At 71.3% G+C, this 12,897-nt stretch overlaps 3 protein-coding genes across 11 annotated transcripts; 2 read left to right on the forward strand and 1 right to left on the reverse strand.

Annotated features, from left to right (window-relative positions):
* Positions 1-740: 740 nt before the first annotated feature.
* Positions 741-3,262, forward strand: STAP2 (signal transducing adaptor family member 2; the record flags this gene model as incomplete). The annotated part of the gene is made up of 8 exons (XM_080565692.1): positions 741-750; positions 795-936; positions 1,040-1,109; positions 1,963-2,059; positions 2,395-2,448; positions 2,488-2,565; positions 2,677-2,769; positions 3,005-3,262. The coding sequence occupies 8 exons, from the start codon at positions 741-743 to the stop codon at positions 3,061-3,063; spliced, it is 603 nt and encodes a 200-aa protein (XP_080421818.1). The 3' UTR covers positions 3,064-3,262.
* A 115-nt stretch (positions 3,263-3,377) lies between these two features.
* Positions 3,378-8,987, reverse strand: FSD1 (fibronectin type III and SPRY domain containing 1). Its single transcript, XM_080566302.1, has 13 exons — positions 8,943-8,987; positions 8,007-8,102; positions 7,741-7,872; positions 7,557-7,658; positions 7,038-7,060; positions 6,704-6,825; positions 5,803-6,012; positions 5,542-5,640; positions 5,228-5,387; positions 5,063-5,142; positions 4,659-4,910; positions 3,904-3,992; positions 3,378-3,804 (listed from the first exon to the last, which is right to left on the reverse strand). Exons 1-13 carry the CDS (start codon positions 8,952-8,954, stop codon positions 3,694-3,696), a joined length of 1,488 nt encoding a protein of 495 aa, XP_080422428.1. The 5' UTR covers positions 8,955-8,987; the 3' UTR covers positions 3,378-3,693.
* Positions 8,151-12,451, forward strand: LOC308182143 (uncharacterized protein). 9 transcript variants are annotated; one of them, XM_080566269.1, is made up of 6 exons: positions 8,183-8,240; positions 9,983-10,162; positions 10,746-11,093; positions 11,428-11,577; positions 11,658-11,750; positions 12,180-12,451. In XM_080566269.1, exons 2-6 carry the CDS (start codon positions 10,126-10,128, stop codon positions 12,233-12,235), a joined length of 684 nt encoding a protein of 227 aa, XP_080422395.1. In that variant the 5' UTR covers positions 8,183-8,240; positions 9,983-10,125; the 3' UTR covers positions 12,236-12,451. The 9 variants fall into 9 exon arrangements, with proteins under 9 accessions (XP_080422396.1, XP_080422397.1, XP_080422395.1 ...); XM_080566272.1 differs by lacking the exon at positions 9,983-10,162 and having other exon boundaries at positions 8,195-8,240; positions 10,746-10,786; positions 10,961-11,093; XM_080566273.1 differs by lacking the exon at positions 9,983-10,162 and having other exon boundaries at positions 8,198-8,223; positions 10,746-10,786; positions 10,961-11,093.
* Positions 12,452-12,897: the final 446 nt, after the last annotated feature.

Genomic DNA, 12,897 nt, shown 5'->3' on the forward strand with positions numbered 1-12,897 from the left:
ACGGAGAGCGCGGAGGCGCAGGAGATGTGGCGGGGATTCATCCTGACCATGGCTGAGGTGGGTGCAGGTTCCCCGTGGTGGTGGCCCCGGGTTCCCGGTGACGGTGGTGGCCCCGGGTCCCCACGGTGGTGGCCCTGCCGTGCCCGGTGCGCTGCGTGCCCCCTGCAGATGAAGGTGCCCTCGGACCTGGTGCTGCTGCCCGGCCACAGGTTCCAGCTGCTGGAGGCCCTGCGCGAGGAGCAGGAGCGCCGCGCCGCCCCCAGGGAGCTGCTGGTCCCGTCGTGAGTTACGGGGCCGGGGGCCGGGGGGCGTCTCCGTGCTCACTGGGCTGCACTGGGGACAGTGGCCGGGCCTGGCTTCGGGGGACAGAGCAGAGCTGGGGGTGACGCGACGTGGATCGGGGTGACGTGACGTTGCTTGGGGTGACGCGACACGGCTCGGGGTGGCTCAGGGGGTGACGTGACGCAGCTTGGAGGGCCTGGCCTCGCTTGGGGTGACACAGCACGGCTCAGGGTGACGTGATGTGGCTCGGGATGGCCCAACACGGCTCGGGGTGACATGGCACGGCTTGGAGTGGCCTGGCCTGGCTCGGGGTGACACGACATGGCTCGGGGTGACACGACATGGCTCAGGGTGGTCCAGCACAGCTCAGGGTGACATGACACGGCTTGGAGGGCCTGGCCTGGCTTGGGGTGACATGACACATCTCGGGGTGACACGATGGCTTGGGGTGGCCCAGCATGGCTCAGGGTGACAGGACACGGCCCGGGGTGACACGTCCCGGTTGCCCCCAGGTTTCCCAGCTGCTTCTACAAACGTGTCGCGGGGGGAGGCCGAGCAGCTGCTGGAGCGCAGCGCGGGCAGCGGGAACCTGGTGCTGCGCCCCGGCGGGCACGGCCACGGCGTCTCCGTCACCACGCGCCAGATGCTGAACAAGTGAGCGGGGCCCGGGGTCGGGGCTGGATGGCACCGGAGGGCAGCTCCTTGGGCCGGGGGGGGGTCTCCTGATGCCCACTGATGCCACCCCCCCCCCGGGCAGCACGGTTCTGATCAGGCACTACAAGGTGATCGACCTGGGCCAGGGTTACTACATCAGCGTGGACGTGCCGGTGAGTGACATGGGGCAGAGCTGGGCCGGCCCCAGGGGCGAGGGACCCCCCCCCACACCTGTGCCCGGGGACAGGACCCGCAAGGGATGGGACCCCCCCACACAACCCCAGGCTGGGGTTCAAGAGATTGGGATCCCCAGCAGCTAGGACACTTTAAAGGGGCTCGGACCCCCCTAAGGGATTGGGACCCCCCCAAGGGATTGGGACCCCCCAAGGGGCTGACACCCACGAGATTGAACCCCCAAGGGGCTGAGACCCAAGGGATTGGGACCCCCCCCAAGGGGCTGGGACACAAGTTGGGACCCCCAGCAGCTAGGATGCTTTGGTGCTGGGACCCGCAAGGGATTGGGACCCCCGAGGGGCTGAGACCCAAGGACTGGGACCCCCAAGGGGCTGGGACCCAAGGGATTTGGGACCCCCCAGGAGCTAGGACACTTGGGTGCTGGGATCACCCCAAAGGGCTGGGACCCAAGGGATTGGTACACCCAAGGGATTGGGACCCCCCAAGGGGCTGGGAGCCAAGAGATGGGACCCCCAAGGGGCTGGGACCCAAGGGATTTGGGACCCCCAGGAGCTAGAACACTTGGGTGCTGGGACCCCCACGGGGGTGGGACCTAAGGGATTGGGACCCCCAAGGGGCTGGGACTCAAGGGACCAGGTCCCCCAAGGGGCTGAGACCCCCCCCCCCCCCAGGGCCTGGCACCTCCTCAGGGCACGGTCCCCCATGTACTGGACCCCCCAGGGCTGGGACCCCCCCCAGGGTCTGGGAGATGTGGGGCTACGGGCAGGGAAAGGGGGGGGCTGCGGGGGCACCCGTGGCGATCCCCACGTGCCCCCCCCCCCCCCCCCCCAGCACTACTGCTCCTCGCTGGCCGAGGTGGTGCAGTACTTCGTGGAGAAGAGCAAGGGCAGCCTGCGGCCCCTGCACTCGGAGTACAACCAGAAGCTGGGTGGGCATTCGGGGGGGGTGGGGTGCATGGGGGGGGGGATGTTAGGATTGGGGGGGGGGCGCTGGGGGCGGTTATGGGCCATGGGGGTGTGGGAGGTTGGCGGCGGAGGGGGTTTGAGGGGGTCTTCGGGGCAGCCAGGGGATTGCTGGGGAGTTGGGGTGATTGGGGGGGGGGGCAGGATGGTGTTTGTGGGGTCAGTAATGGGGGTATTGCAGGACTTGGGGGGGGGGGGCAAGGTTTTTGGGGTGCTGCAGGTGGGCACTGGAGGGCTGGGTGGGTTGGGGAGGGGCACGAGGGCCACACAGGGGGTTTGCGACGGCCCCATCCCGCTCCAGAGTTTGTGGAAACGGACGGGGAGAACGGCGAGATGCTGCGGGGGGTGTCCGAGCCCCCACCCAGCGCCCCTGACCCCCAGTGCCCCCCCCCGACCCCACCCCCCAGGACCCAGGCACCCGGCCCCGAGCCCCCAGCCTCGCATCGCCCCGTGCTGCAGCCCCCCGAGCAGGGTGAGTCCGGGCAGGCGGGGGGAAACTGAGGCGGGGGGGGGGGGGGCAGAGCCCCCCACCGGGGTGGGGGCACCCCCCTGCCAACCCCCCCCCCCCATCCTTTTTTTGCAGGTGCCGGCACCCCCCCGCGATCAGGGCGCCGTCCTGTCCCCTGCCCCCGTACCCGCCCCCGTGTCCGCCCCCGTGCCCGGCTGCCGTCCCAAGGTTATTGGGGGGGGGGGGGGCAGGTCCCACAGGGGACTGGGGGGGGCTGGGGGGGGGGTTGGGGGGGGCACCCAAACTCTGGGTCCTGTCCCTGTGGGGTAGGGGCTGGAGCAGAGCCGTGCTTTGGGGTCCAGGGGCCAGCAGCAGCTTGGGGGGGGTTGGGAAGGGGGGGGGGGGCAGGTTCCCCCACCTCGCTGCCCCCCCACCTCACTGCCCCCCCCCCCCCGTTTTGCAGACATCACGGAGGAGCTCCTGCAGAAGCTGAGGGTGCGACGAGCTCGCACGGACGGCTGATGGGTGGCAGTGGGGGGGGGGGGGGGGGGTCTGGCACCGCCCCCCCCCCCCCCAAGTCCTGCCTGGCCCTGGCCCCCCCCTCTGGGCAGGGGGTGTGCCCGTGGGGGGGGGGGGGGGGCAGAGGCTGGCACTTGTATCATGGCGGGGGGGGCACAGCCCCAGCAGCATCACAAATAAAATCATCCATCCCCCCCCCCCCGGCTGCCCCCTCCTCATTCCCTGGTGCCCCCCCAAACCCCCCTTTCCCCTGGGGGGGGGGGGGTGGCAGCAGGGCCCCCCCCCGCGCCCCCCAGCCCCAGGCAGGGCAGCGGGGCTGTTTACACCTCGATCCTGATTTATTAAGGCCAGAAGCAGCTGTCTGGGGGGGGGGGGCGGGGGGGGGGGTGACGAGCCCAGCCCAGGTGCCGTGTTTCGGGGGGGGGGGGGCACGCAGCGGCGGGGGGGGTCCTGGCAGCCGCGGGTGCCACTGCCCCCCACCCAGCCTGGCGTCCCCTGGGGGGGGGGTCCGGGGGGCTGGCACGGCCCCAGCAGCGCCTGGAGCACGTGGGGGGGGGGGCTTGGGGTATGGGGGGGGGGGTCAGGGTACATTCGGTGCTCTGCCTGGGGGGGCGCCGAGGGGGGGGCACGGCGTTAGGGCAGGCTGGCGGTGGAGCTGCTGGCCGTGCTGTTGCGTTTCTGGAGGCATTTCACGGCGCTGGGCACCTGCAGCCCCGAGGTGACGTGGAAGCTGCCGCACCAGACCTGCGGGCACGGGGGGGGGGGCACGGGTGGGCACGACCAGGACCTCGGGGGGCTGCCCGGCGCCCCCCCCCCCCTCCCCGTGCCCCCCCAGCCCCTTACCATGAAGGCGGGCAGCACCGGCTGCGTGAACCTGGCCTTGAAGGTGTGGAGCAGCTGTTTGGTCCTGGCGTTGTAGAAGGACAGGAACCCTGCGGGAACACGGGGGTGAGGTAGGTGTGGGGACAGGACCTGCAGGGTCTGCCCCATGGCCTGTGTGCAGGATGGGGCCTGGGGGTGGCACGGCGTGGGGTGCGCAGCGCCCAGCACAGAGCTGTAGGGGTCGGCAGGGCCCTGCAGAGCGCACCGGGTCCACCCCCCCTGCCAAAGCAGTTCCCTAGAGCAGGCTGCCCAGGGAGGCGTCCGGACGGGCCTTGAATATCTCCAGAGACGGAGACCCCACAGCCTCCCTGGGCAGCCTGTCCCAGCGCTCCGTCACCCTCACCGGGAAGAAGTTCTTTCGCGTGTTGGTGCGGAGCTGCCTGGGCTCCATTTTGTGGCCGCTGCCCCTTGTCCTGTCCCCACAGAGCACTGAAAAGAGGTCGGCCGTGTCCCTCTGTCTCCCACAGCTCAGGTATTTACAGACATCGATCAGATCCCCTCTTGGCCTTCTCTTCCCAAGGCTGACCAGACCCAGGTCTCTCGGCCTCTCCTCCCAGGGGAGATGCTCCAGGCCCCGTATCATCTTTGTGGCCCTCCGCTGGCCTCTTCCCAGGAGCTCCCTGGCTTTTTTGTGCCGGGGAGCCCAGAACTGGACCCAGCCCTCCAGACACCCCCATCTCCCCTTCCCATCAGGTCCCCGTGGGTCCCGCGCCCACCTTCGTGGAAGTTGCAGTAGACGCCGATGCAGTCGGGCACGGGCACGTCCAGCACCTTGGCCTTGTTGGCGTGCTTGGCGCTGAAGCTGACCTGCAGCCAGTTGTTGAGGTGGAGGCACCACGAGGCCGAGGTTTTTCCCAGCTGGTCAAACTTGCCGAGGCTGCGGTACGCCACCCCCACGCCGAAGGCCTTGCTGTCGCGGTCGTACCGCACCTCCCAGTAGTGGTCGTCCCCGTCGATCAGCGTGTCACCTGCGGGCACGGGGCGCTGGCACGGCTCTGCCCACGGGTAGGGGCTGCCACGTACATGGGGTGTCCCCTCCTGCACCCCGGGGTGCCCCATGCCCACCTCCGTCGCCCCCACGGGCCCACCCTCTCGCGCCCAGCACCAGCCACCAGCTCACCCAGCACCGTGTAGGACTCGGCGGTGAAGCGGTCTCTGCCCCCGCGCCCCGAGGACATCCTCTTGGGGGACTGCACGACCCTAGGACAGACGGGTGGCGGCAAGGAGAGGGTTGGTGTTGCTCGGGGGGGAGGCTGCGGGGGGGTGACGCGGGGGCTGGCGTTACCTGGCGGGCGAGTTGGCGGGCGAGGCCGTCCTGCCCTTGCCGTCCTTCTCGCGCGCCTTGACGTCCTGCACCTTGCCGCCCGTGGCGTCCCACTCCACGCTGAGCTCCTCCACCCGCAGGTTCTGGTGGCACGTGCTGGCGTCCAGCCGGAACATGAATGCTGGGGACGGCCACCGTCAGCGTGCCCCCCCAGGAGCCCTCCCGCCTGGCCCCAGGGGGCCGCAGAGCCCGGCACAACGGGGCAGAGGCAGCGCTGGGGGGGGCACGGAGGAGCGAGGGCACCCCCGCGCTCGTTGCCGCCGCCCGGCACCCACCTCTCGTCTCCAAAGTGACCGGCTCCGAGAACTCGCCCGCCACGGCCTTGTTACACGCCCGCACGCGGAAATTCATGTACTTCATGTCAAACTTCAGCCCTGCGGGCACGGCGGGCTTACAAACGGGGCACGGCGGCGGGCGACGCCGTGACCCCGTCCTCGGCACCGCCACCCAAACCTCCGGGACAGCCCCAGGCGCCTGCCACCCCCAGCGCCCACCCTAAGACACCTTTGGGGCTGGATTTGGCCCCGTGCCCTCACCGGACAGGGTGTACTCGGTGCCCTTGATGCCCTCGACCACCATCCAGGGCTGGTCCTCCTTGGCGCGGGGCGGCCCCTCGAAGTTGGTCCTGCGGTACTCCAGCACGTAGTGGTCGATCTTGCTGTCCTCGTCGGGCATCCTCCAGGCCAGCGTCACGCAGTTGTCGGCCACCAGCGACTCCGCCAGGTCGATTTCGGGGGTGCTGGGCACTGCCCACGGGAGCAGCCGTGCCAGTTCCCCCCAGTGCAGCCCCGCTGCCAGCCGGGCTGTCCCCGGCGCCACCGGCACCGCGCCCGCGGGGCACCCGGCCAGGGCACCCCAGAGCCCCCCAGCAGGGCACGTATGGGGGGGCTGGCACCCACCGGGTCCCTGGGAAAGCACCCCGAGACCTGTAAGCGCTGCGTCTGGGGGTTCCCAGGCACAGCACCTACAGAGATCCTATGGGAACAGCACCCCGAGGACCCCAGGTGTGCACGCACACGGCCCTGGGGCACAGCACCCTCGGAGCCCCCCAGAGACCCCAAGTGATGCACCCCAAGCCCCCAAACAGCACCCAGAGGTGCGGCATCCAGAGCTCCCTCCCCAAGCCCTCCCTCCCTAGCTCTTTCTCGCCTCGCTGGCTGGGACACCCCGGGCTCCCCAACCTCTCCCCCCACCCCCTGGCACCCCGAAGCCCCCTAAATAAACCCTGCTCCACCATCCCTGCGCTCGCTCTGTCCTCCTGCCAGCCTGGCACAGCCCTCGGTGCCCCGTACACCCTGGCACTGCCCTCGCTTCGTCCCGGCCGTGCGCTGGGAGGAAAAAAAAAAACCCAAGCTGGCTGGCTGGCCGCCATGCCCTGTGTCCCCGCAGCCCCAGCACCTCCCTCGTGGCCCTGCACCCGCCACCGGCGGGCGATACCTGGCAGGAAGGCGAGGGCCTGGAGCAGGCGGCGCTCCTGGGCAAAATCCACCATCAGATGGCTCATGTTGTCGCTCACCTTGGCCTTGAGCGAGAGGCGGAAGGCGGGGGCCATCGTCACGCTGCACGGGGACATGGGGACACGGGTGTCAGCAGGGCCGGGAACGGGACAAAACCCCAGCCCCGAGCGGCCTCCCCTACCCTGCGCGTCTGCGGGGAGAGGGGCGGGTGGGGGGTGGCCCCGGGACCACCCCCTGGGGCGAGGCGGGGGGGGGGGGTGACACCAATGTTATGGGTTAGTGGGGTCGGTGCGGGGCCGCGGGGGGTTCCGTACCTATCCTTGATCTGTTTGGCAGCCTTGAGAGCGCAGAGGAAAAGAGGAGGAAAAAAGAAGAGCAGGATGAAACAGCAGCGCCAGGAGCCGGCGAGGCGCGGCGTGCGCGAGTCCCTGCTGGCACCACCGCACGGCGTCCCCGCGGCCCCGCACAGCACCCCACGGCACGGCGTCCCCACGTCCTGCCACGGCGCTCCTACGCCCCTCTGGCTCAGCAGAAAGGAGGCACCAAGCAGCACCCACGGCTCTGGGCAGGCGGGGGACCCAGGGGACGCCGGGGATGCAGGGGACCCAGCGCCCCGGTCGCCGCCGGGTGCCCGGCCCTAACCTAACCCCGCAGCGGGCAAAGCCAGCCCAGCGTTATCAAAGTGCCCAGCGCAGAAAGAGAGGAGCGTGCCCCCAAGCGCAGGCACGGGGAGGCGGCAGCTGGCAGGCAGGGGGGGGGGACGGGACGGCCCCTGTCCCCGGGGCAGCCGGGTGGAGACAGAGCCCGGCGCCCGCGGGTGCTGTGGGGCTCACCTGGGTGAAGTCGTGGTTGTTGGCTGTCTCCAGGGTCTGGTTGGCCGTCTCCAGCAGCTCCTCCGAGCTCTCCAGCGCCTTGGCGCAAGCCGCCAGCTGTGCCTGAAGGGGGACAGAGTGGCAGCGGGGTGACGGCGGCCCCGCTCGGCGGGTGCGGGGTGGGGGGGTGGGGACGGGGGCTCACCTGCAGCTCGTAGGTGCGGCTGGCGCGGTCCTGCTTGATCTTGGTCAGCATGCCGTCCTTCAGCTCGTCCAGCAGCGCGTACAGCGACTGGAACTCCCCCTCCAGGTCCTCCTGCACCCGCGCCGAGTTGTCCTGGGGGCAGCGCCGGGTGTCAGCGGGTGACGGAGGTGACCGGGAGCACCCCCACCCCACCCCAGGCAGGACCCCCGCCGAGGCGGGCGCAGGGTCCCCGGGGAGCGCGGGGGCAGGGGGAGCGCTGTCGGTACCTCCACATTCTGCAGCATCTGCTTGAGGGAGTAGATGAAGTTCTGGATCTCCTCATTCTTCACGGCCAGCGTGGTGATGATCTTCCGCAGCGCCTCCTGCCCAGGCGCCAGCGCCGTCAGTGCCCGGCCCCCCCCCTCGTTGGTGTCCCCCCCCCGTGCGGGTGGCCCTGCGGGTGGCCTTGTGGGCATGGCGGAGCTGCGCGATGACTTGGCGAGAGCGAGCACGGCGCGCGTGTGAGCACCGTGTGCGTGAGCATGGGGTGTGTGTGAGCACCGTGTGTGAGCACCCAGCTGGAGGGGCTCGGGGGGGGCACCAGGACCCCCCCAGGCACAGCCCAGCGCTGCCCGGGAGGGGGCAGCCCCCGGCAGCCCCGGCTGGCTGCGTCCTCCCTCCCTCCCTCCTTCCCTCCCTCTCCCTCCGTCCTCCATCTCTCCGCTCCCTGCCCTTAACCCCTTCGTCCCGCTCCTTCCTCCCTGCCTCCTCTCTCCGGTTTCTGTTCCTCCACGCCGGTCCCTCCTTCCTCCAGACCTTTATTCCCTCCTGCCCTCCTTCCTCCTGCCCCTCTTCCTCCAGCCCTCCTCCCTCCATCTCTCCTTCCTCCATCCCTCCTTCTCCTCTTCCTCCATCCCTCCTTCCCCAGCCCTCCTTCCCCCCTCCCCCTATCCCCTCCCTCCTCCTTCTATCCCCTCTTCCTCCACCCTTCCTCCCTCCATCCCTCCACCGCTCTTCCTCCATCCCACCACCCCTCCCTGTTCCTCCACCTCTCCTTCCTCCATCCCCCCTTCTCCTCTTCCTCCCTCCTTCCTTCCCCATCCCTCCATCCGCTCGTCCTCCGTCCCACCGCCCCTCCTCCCCCCATCCCTTCTTCTCCTCTTCCCCCATCCCTCTCTCCCCTCTCTCCCCCCCCCGGTCCCGGTCCCGGTGCCCCCCCGCACCTGGTCGCCCATCCCGGGCCGGCCCCGCCGCTCGGCCCCGCCGCCGCCAACAAAGGGGGAGCGGCGCCCCCGGCCCGGCCCCGCCCGCGGGGCACGACGGGAGCCGTAGTCCTGGGGGGGGGGCCGCGGGGCGTGCCGGGAAATGTAGTCCTGGGGGGGCCGCGGGGCGTGCCGGGAAATGTAGTCCTGGGGGGGCGGTCCCCGGGTTTTGGGGGGGGGGGGGGCACCGCGGTAACGAACCCCCCCCGCAGCCTCCTCGACCCCCCCTTGGCGCCTCCAAGCCCCCAGGCGGGGGGGGTCCGGCAGGGTCCCGGGCTGGGAGACCCCCGGGGGTCCCCTCTGTGCTGGGAGGGGTGCTGAGACCCCCCCCAAAATGCTGAGACCCCCCCCCCCCACGGCTCCCCCAGGGCAAGGGGGGGCCCTGAGCCCCCCCAGCAGGGCCCGCTGACATCCCCTGGGTGTCCCAAGGGTCTTCCTAGAACCAGCGCTGAGACCCCCCCCCCCAGGAAAATGGGGACCCCCCTGGTCCCCTGGGGGAGGGCAGCCCCCCCAAAGCCATCCCAAGCCAGCACCCCGACTGCCTTGGGGCAAGGGGGGGGCGTTGGGGTGGCCATGAGACCCCCCCCCACCCCAGGGTCTGGGCACCCCCAGGGCAGGGGGACCCCCAGGAGGGGGCTCAGGAACTCAGGACGTGGGTGCCAGGGGTGAGGGGGGACAGGGGGCGTCCCCCAGGCTTTGGGGGGGGGGGGGGGGCACACCACAGGAGAGCAGCACGTGTTGGGGTGGGGGCGTTCTCCCAGTACGGGACCCCCCCCTGCCCTCCCACTTCTCCCAGTGACCCCACATGGCCCCCACAGCCACCTGCTCTGGGTCACGATGTGCCCCCCCCACCGAGGGGGGGGGTTTAAAACAGGGGTCCCGGGTGGCACGTCCCCAAACGTGGGTCCGGGGGGGGGTCACCCCGGTCCCCAGGTGCCAGGTGCTGCCCCCGGGCCTGGTTCCTGTCGGCGTCCCCATCCCCGTCCCCGTCGCGGTGACAGGAAGCCGTGGCGTCACGGCGGGGCGATGGCAGGCCGGGACACCTCGGGGACAGCCGCGCGGCGGTGACAGGGACCCCGTGGGGACAGGGGCAGCCCCTCAGAGCCCCTCAGAGCCCCAGGGGCGGCCCGGCACCAGCACGGGGATGTGGGGGCTTGGGGTCCTCGTCCCCCTCCTCGGTGGTGAGTGGTGGGGACACGGGGGGGGGGGGGACAGGGACAGAGGGGACGGCGTCTGGGTCCCTATGGCTTGGTGGCTTGGGGTGGGGGGCACTGAGGGGCTGTGGGGCTCGGCCTGGCCCCTGGGTGACACCTGGGGACAGGGGGGAACAGAAGGGGGACGGGGGGGACAGAAGGGGGCAGAGGGGGACAGGGGGTGCCACTAGGAACATCTTTCCTGAGGGGGAGCCGGGTGGGTTTGGGGCACAGACGTGGGGACGCGCTGGGGAGGGGGGACAGGGGTGGGTGACACGGCTTTGGCTAGGGGACAAGGTGGGGGGACAGATGGAAAGGGGGGGCAGAACATGGTCAGCTAGAGCTGGTGGGGACAGGAAGGGGACAGCGGCAAGAGGACAGGCACATACAGAGTGGCGTGTGGTCACCGGCCACAAGCAGGACGCTGGGGCCCCGTGCCCCACCGTGCCTCAGCGTCCCCATCCGGCCATGGTGGCACCGGGGCGGGGGGGGACACCCCGGGAGCAGCCAGACCCCCCTGCTCCCCGTCCCCGGGGCCACCGCGCCGTGACCCGAGCGCCGTTCCCCGCAGTGGGCGCCCTGTGGGTGATCCAGGACCCGTCGGAGGTGCAGGTGACGGCGGGCGAAGGGGTGGCCCTGGGGTGCTGGGTGGTGGCGGCGGAGCCTCTGCAGCTGCTCCGCGTCGAGTGGCTGAAGGCCGCGGGGCACGGGGTGCTCTGCAGCGCCCGCATGGGCCCCGCCGCCACCCCGGCCCCCTGCAGCCCCCGCCTGCGCCTCGCCTGGCAGCCCCCCTCCGCCACCCTCAGCATCCTGCGGGCACGGCCGGGCGACGCGGGGTGCTACGTCTGCCGGGTCACCCTCGAGATCCCCCGCTACGCCACCGCCACCGGCAACGGCACCGTGCTCACAGTCAGCGCAGGTACCCCCGGGGGGGGGGGGGGCGGACACACGCATGGGGACAGGGGGGGGTGCTGCCACCCCGCCGCGCGGCACGGGGCGCCCCTTGCTCGGTGCCCTTCCTGGGCAGCCCCAGTGGTTTTTAATGGGGTGGCTGGGATGGGGCATCCCCAGGGGCTTTACTGGGGGATCTGGGACGTGGTGTGGTGGGGGGGGGTTAGTGGGGGTCCCTGGGATGTGGTGCTGTGGTGGAGGGTTACTGGGGGTCCCTGGGATGCGGTGCTGTGGTTGGGGGTTACTGGGGGGTCCCTGGGAGGTGGCTTGTTCCCCAGTGTTAGCAGCTCTCTGGGTCACAGGCAGGGGAATTGCCCAGTCCGGTGCGGCCACGGTGCAGGAGGGACGGGGACAGGATGGGGACGGGGACAGGGACAGCGCACAGTGGGGCTGGCACAGCCCTGATTCTGCTTTCCCCCCGCCGGCAGCAGCTGACGCAGGACATGGGGCAGGTAAGTGCGTCCCCGCTGGCCACCCCCCGGCCCAGCACCAGCGGTGCTGCGGTGGTGGCCCAGCTGCCGTGTGCTTGCAGGGCTGGCGTGGGGGCTGGCGGGGGCCCTGGGGGGCGCCTTCCTGCTCCTCGGGCTGGCCACCCTCGGCTACCGGCACTGGCACAGGAGAACAGGTAAGCCCCTGCCCACCCACCCTGTCCCCAAATACCCCCACGCCCGCCTGCTCCATCCGACCCCGTGCCCAAACACCCGCTGCCCACCTATCCCTGTCTCCGTCCCCACCCGTTCCCAAATGCCCCTGTGCCCAAATCCCCTGTGCACCCCTCGTCCCGTGCCCAAATACCCCGCACCCATCTCCCCCAGGGCATTTGCCCCGTTCTCGGACACCCCTGTCCCCACCTGCCCCGCTCCCCTTCCCCTGCTGAACCCAGGCTGCTCCATCGGGGCTCACCCCATGCACCTCCGGGGACCGGGGGCACCCAAGGGACCCCCTGGGTGTCCTCAGGAGGTCCCCTGGCTGTGCCAGCCCCCGGTGGGCTGTGTTTTGGGGGCCAGGGCTGGCGGTGCCTGGCCCTGCTCCCCCAACGCCCGCCGCCCCTCAGACACAGCCATCTACCTGAACGTGCTGCCCCGCTCGGCGCGGACCCCCAAGAAGTGATTGCCCCCCACCCCAGAAGGTGACAAAGAGCAGCGCGTACCAGGGGTGGGGGCACCCCACTGGCCCTGAGGGTGCCCCCCCCCGGAGAGGACCCCCAAACGCCCCACGCCCTGCCCCAGGGGCCCCGGTTGTCTGCGCTGGCCGGGGAGTGGAGGCGCCTGGGGCTGCTTTACACAGGAAAAGCCCCCAAAAAAGCTGTTGTGCAGCACCCTGCAACCCCGCTTCCTGTCTTCTGTGCAGCACCCGCGGCACCCACCCCTGGGGGGGGGCAACCGGTGCCAAATTCAGGGTGCCCCCGGCGCGGCCTCCCCAGCACGGGTGGGCTCAGGCCACACGGGGCAGGGGACGCACGTGGCTGGGGCTTGGAGAGGGGGCACAGCGCGAGGCCAGCAGGCTCTGCAGCCCCCTGGCCCCCCCCTCCCCATTTCAGGGAAGCTGCTCTGCGGTCCCGCGGCCTCGTTTCAGTTCGCCGTCGGCACGCAGGCACGCGGCGGCCGCAGCCACCGCTCCGGAAGCGCTCGCTCCATTCCTGGCACGGCCCCGCCGGGGTTGGGGGGGGCACCGCCGGCAGCTCCCCCCTTGCAGAGGGCACTTCTGCAGCCGGGGACCCCGGGCAGCCCTCCTGGGGGACCCCGGGCAGCCCTTTCCCGGGATGGGAAGGG

This window comes from Anser brachyrhynchus (assembly GCF_964034855.1).
Source record: "Anser brachyrhynchus genome assembly, chromosome: 23".
NCBI lineage: Eukaryota > Metazoa > Chordata > Aves > Anseriformes > Anatidae > Anser > Anser brachyrhynchus.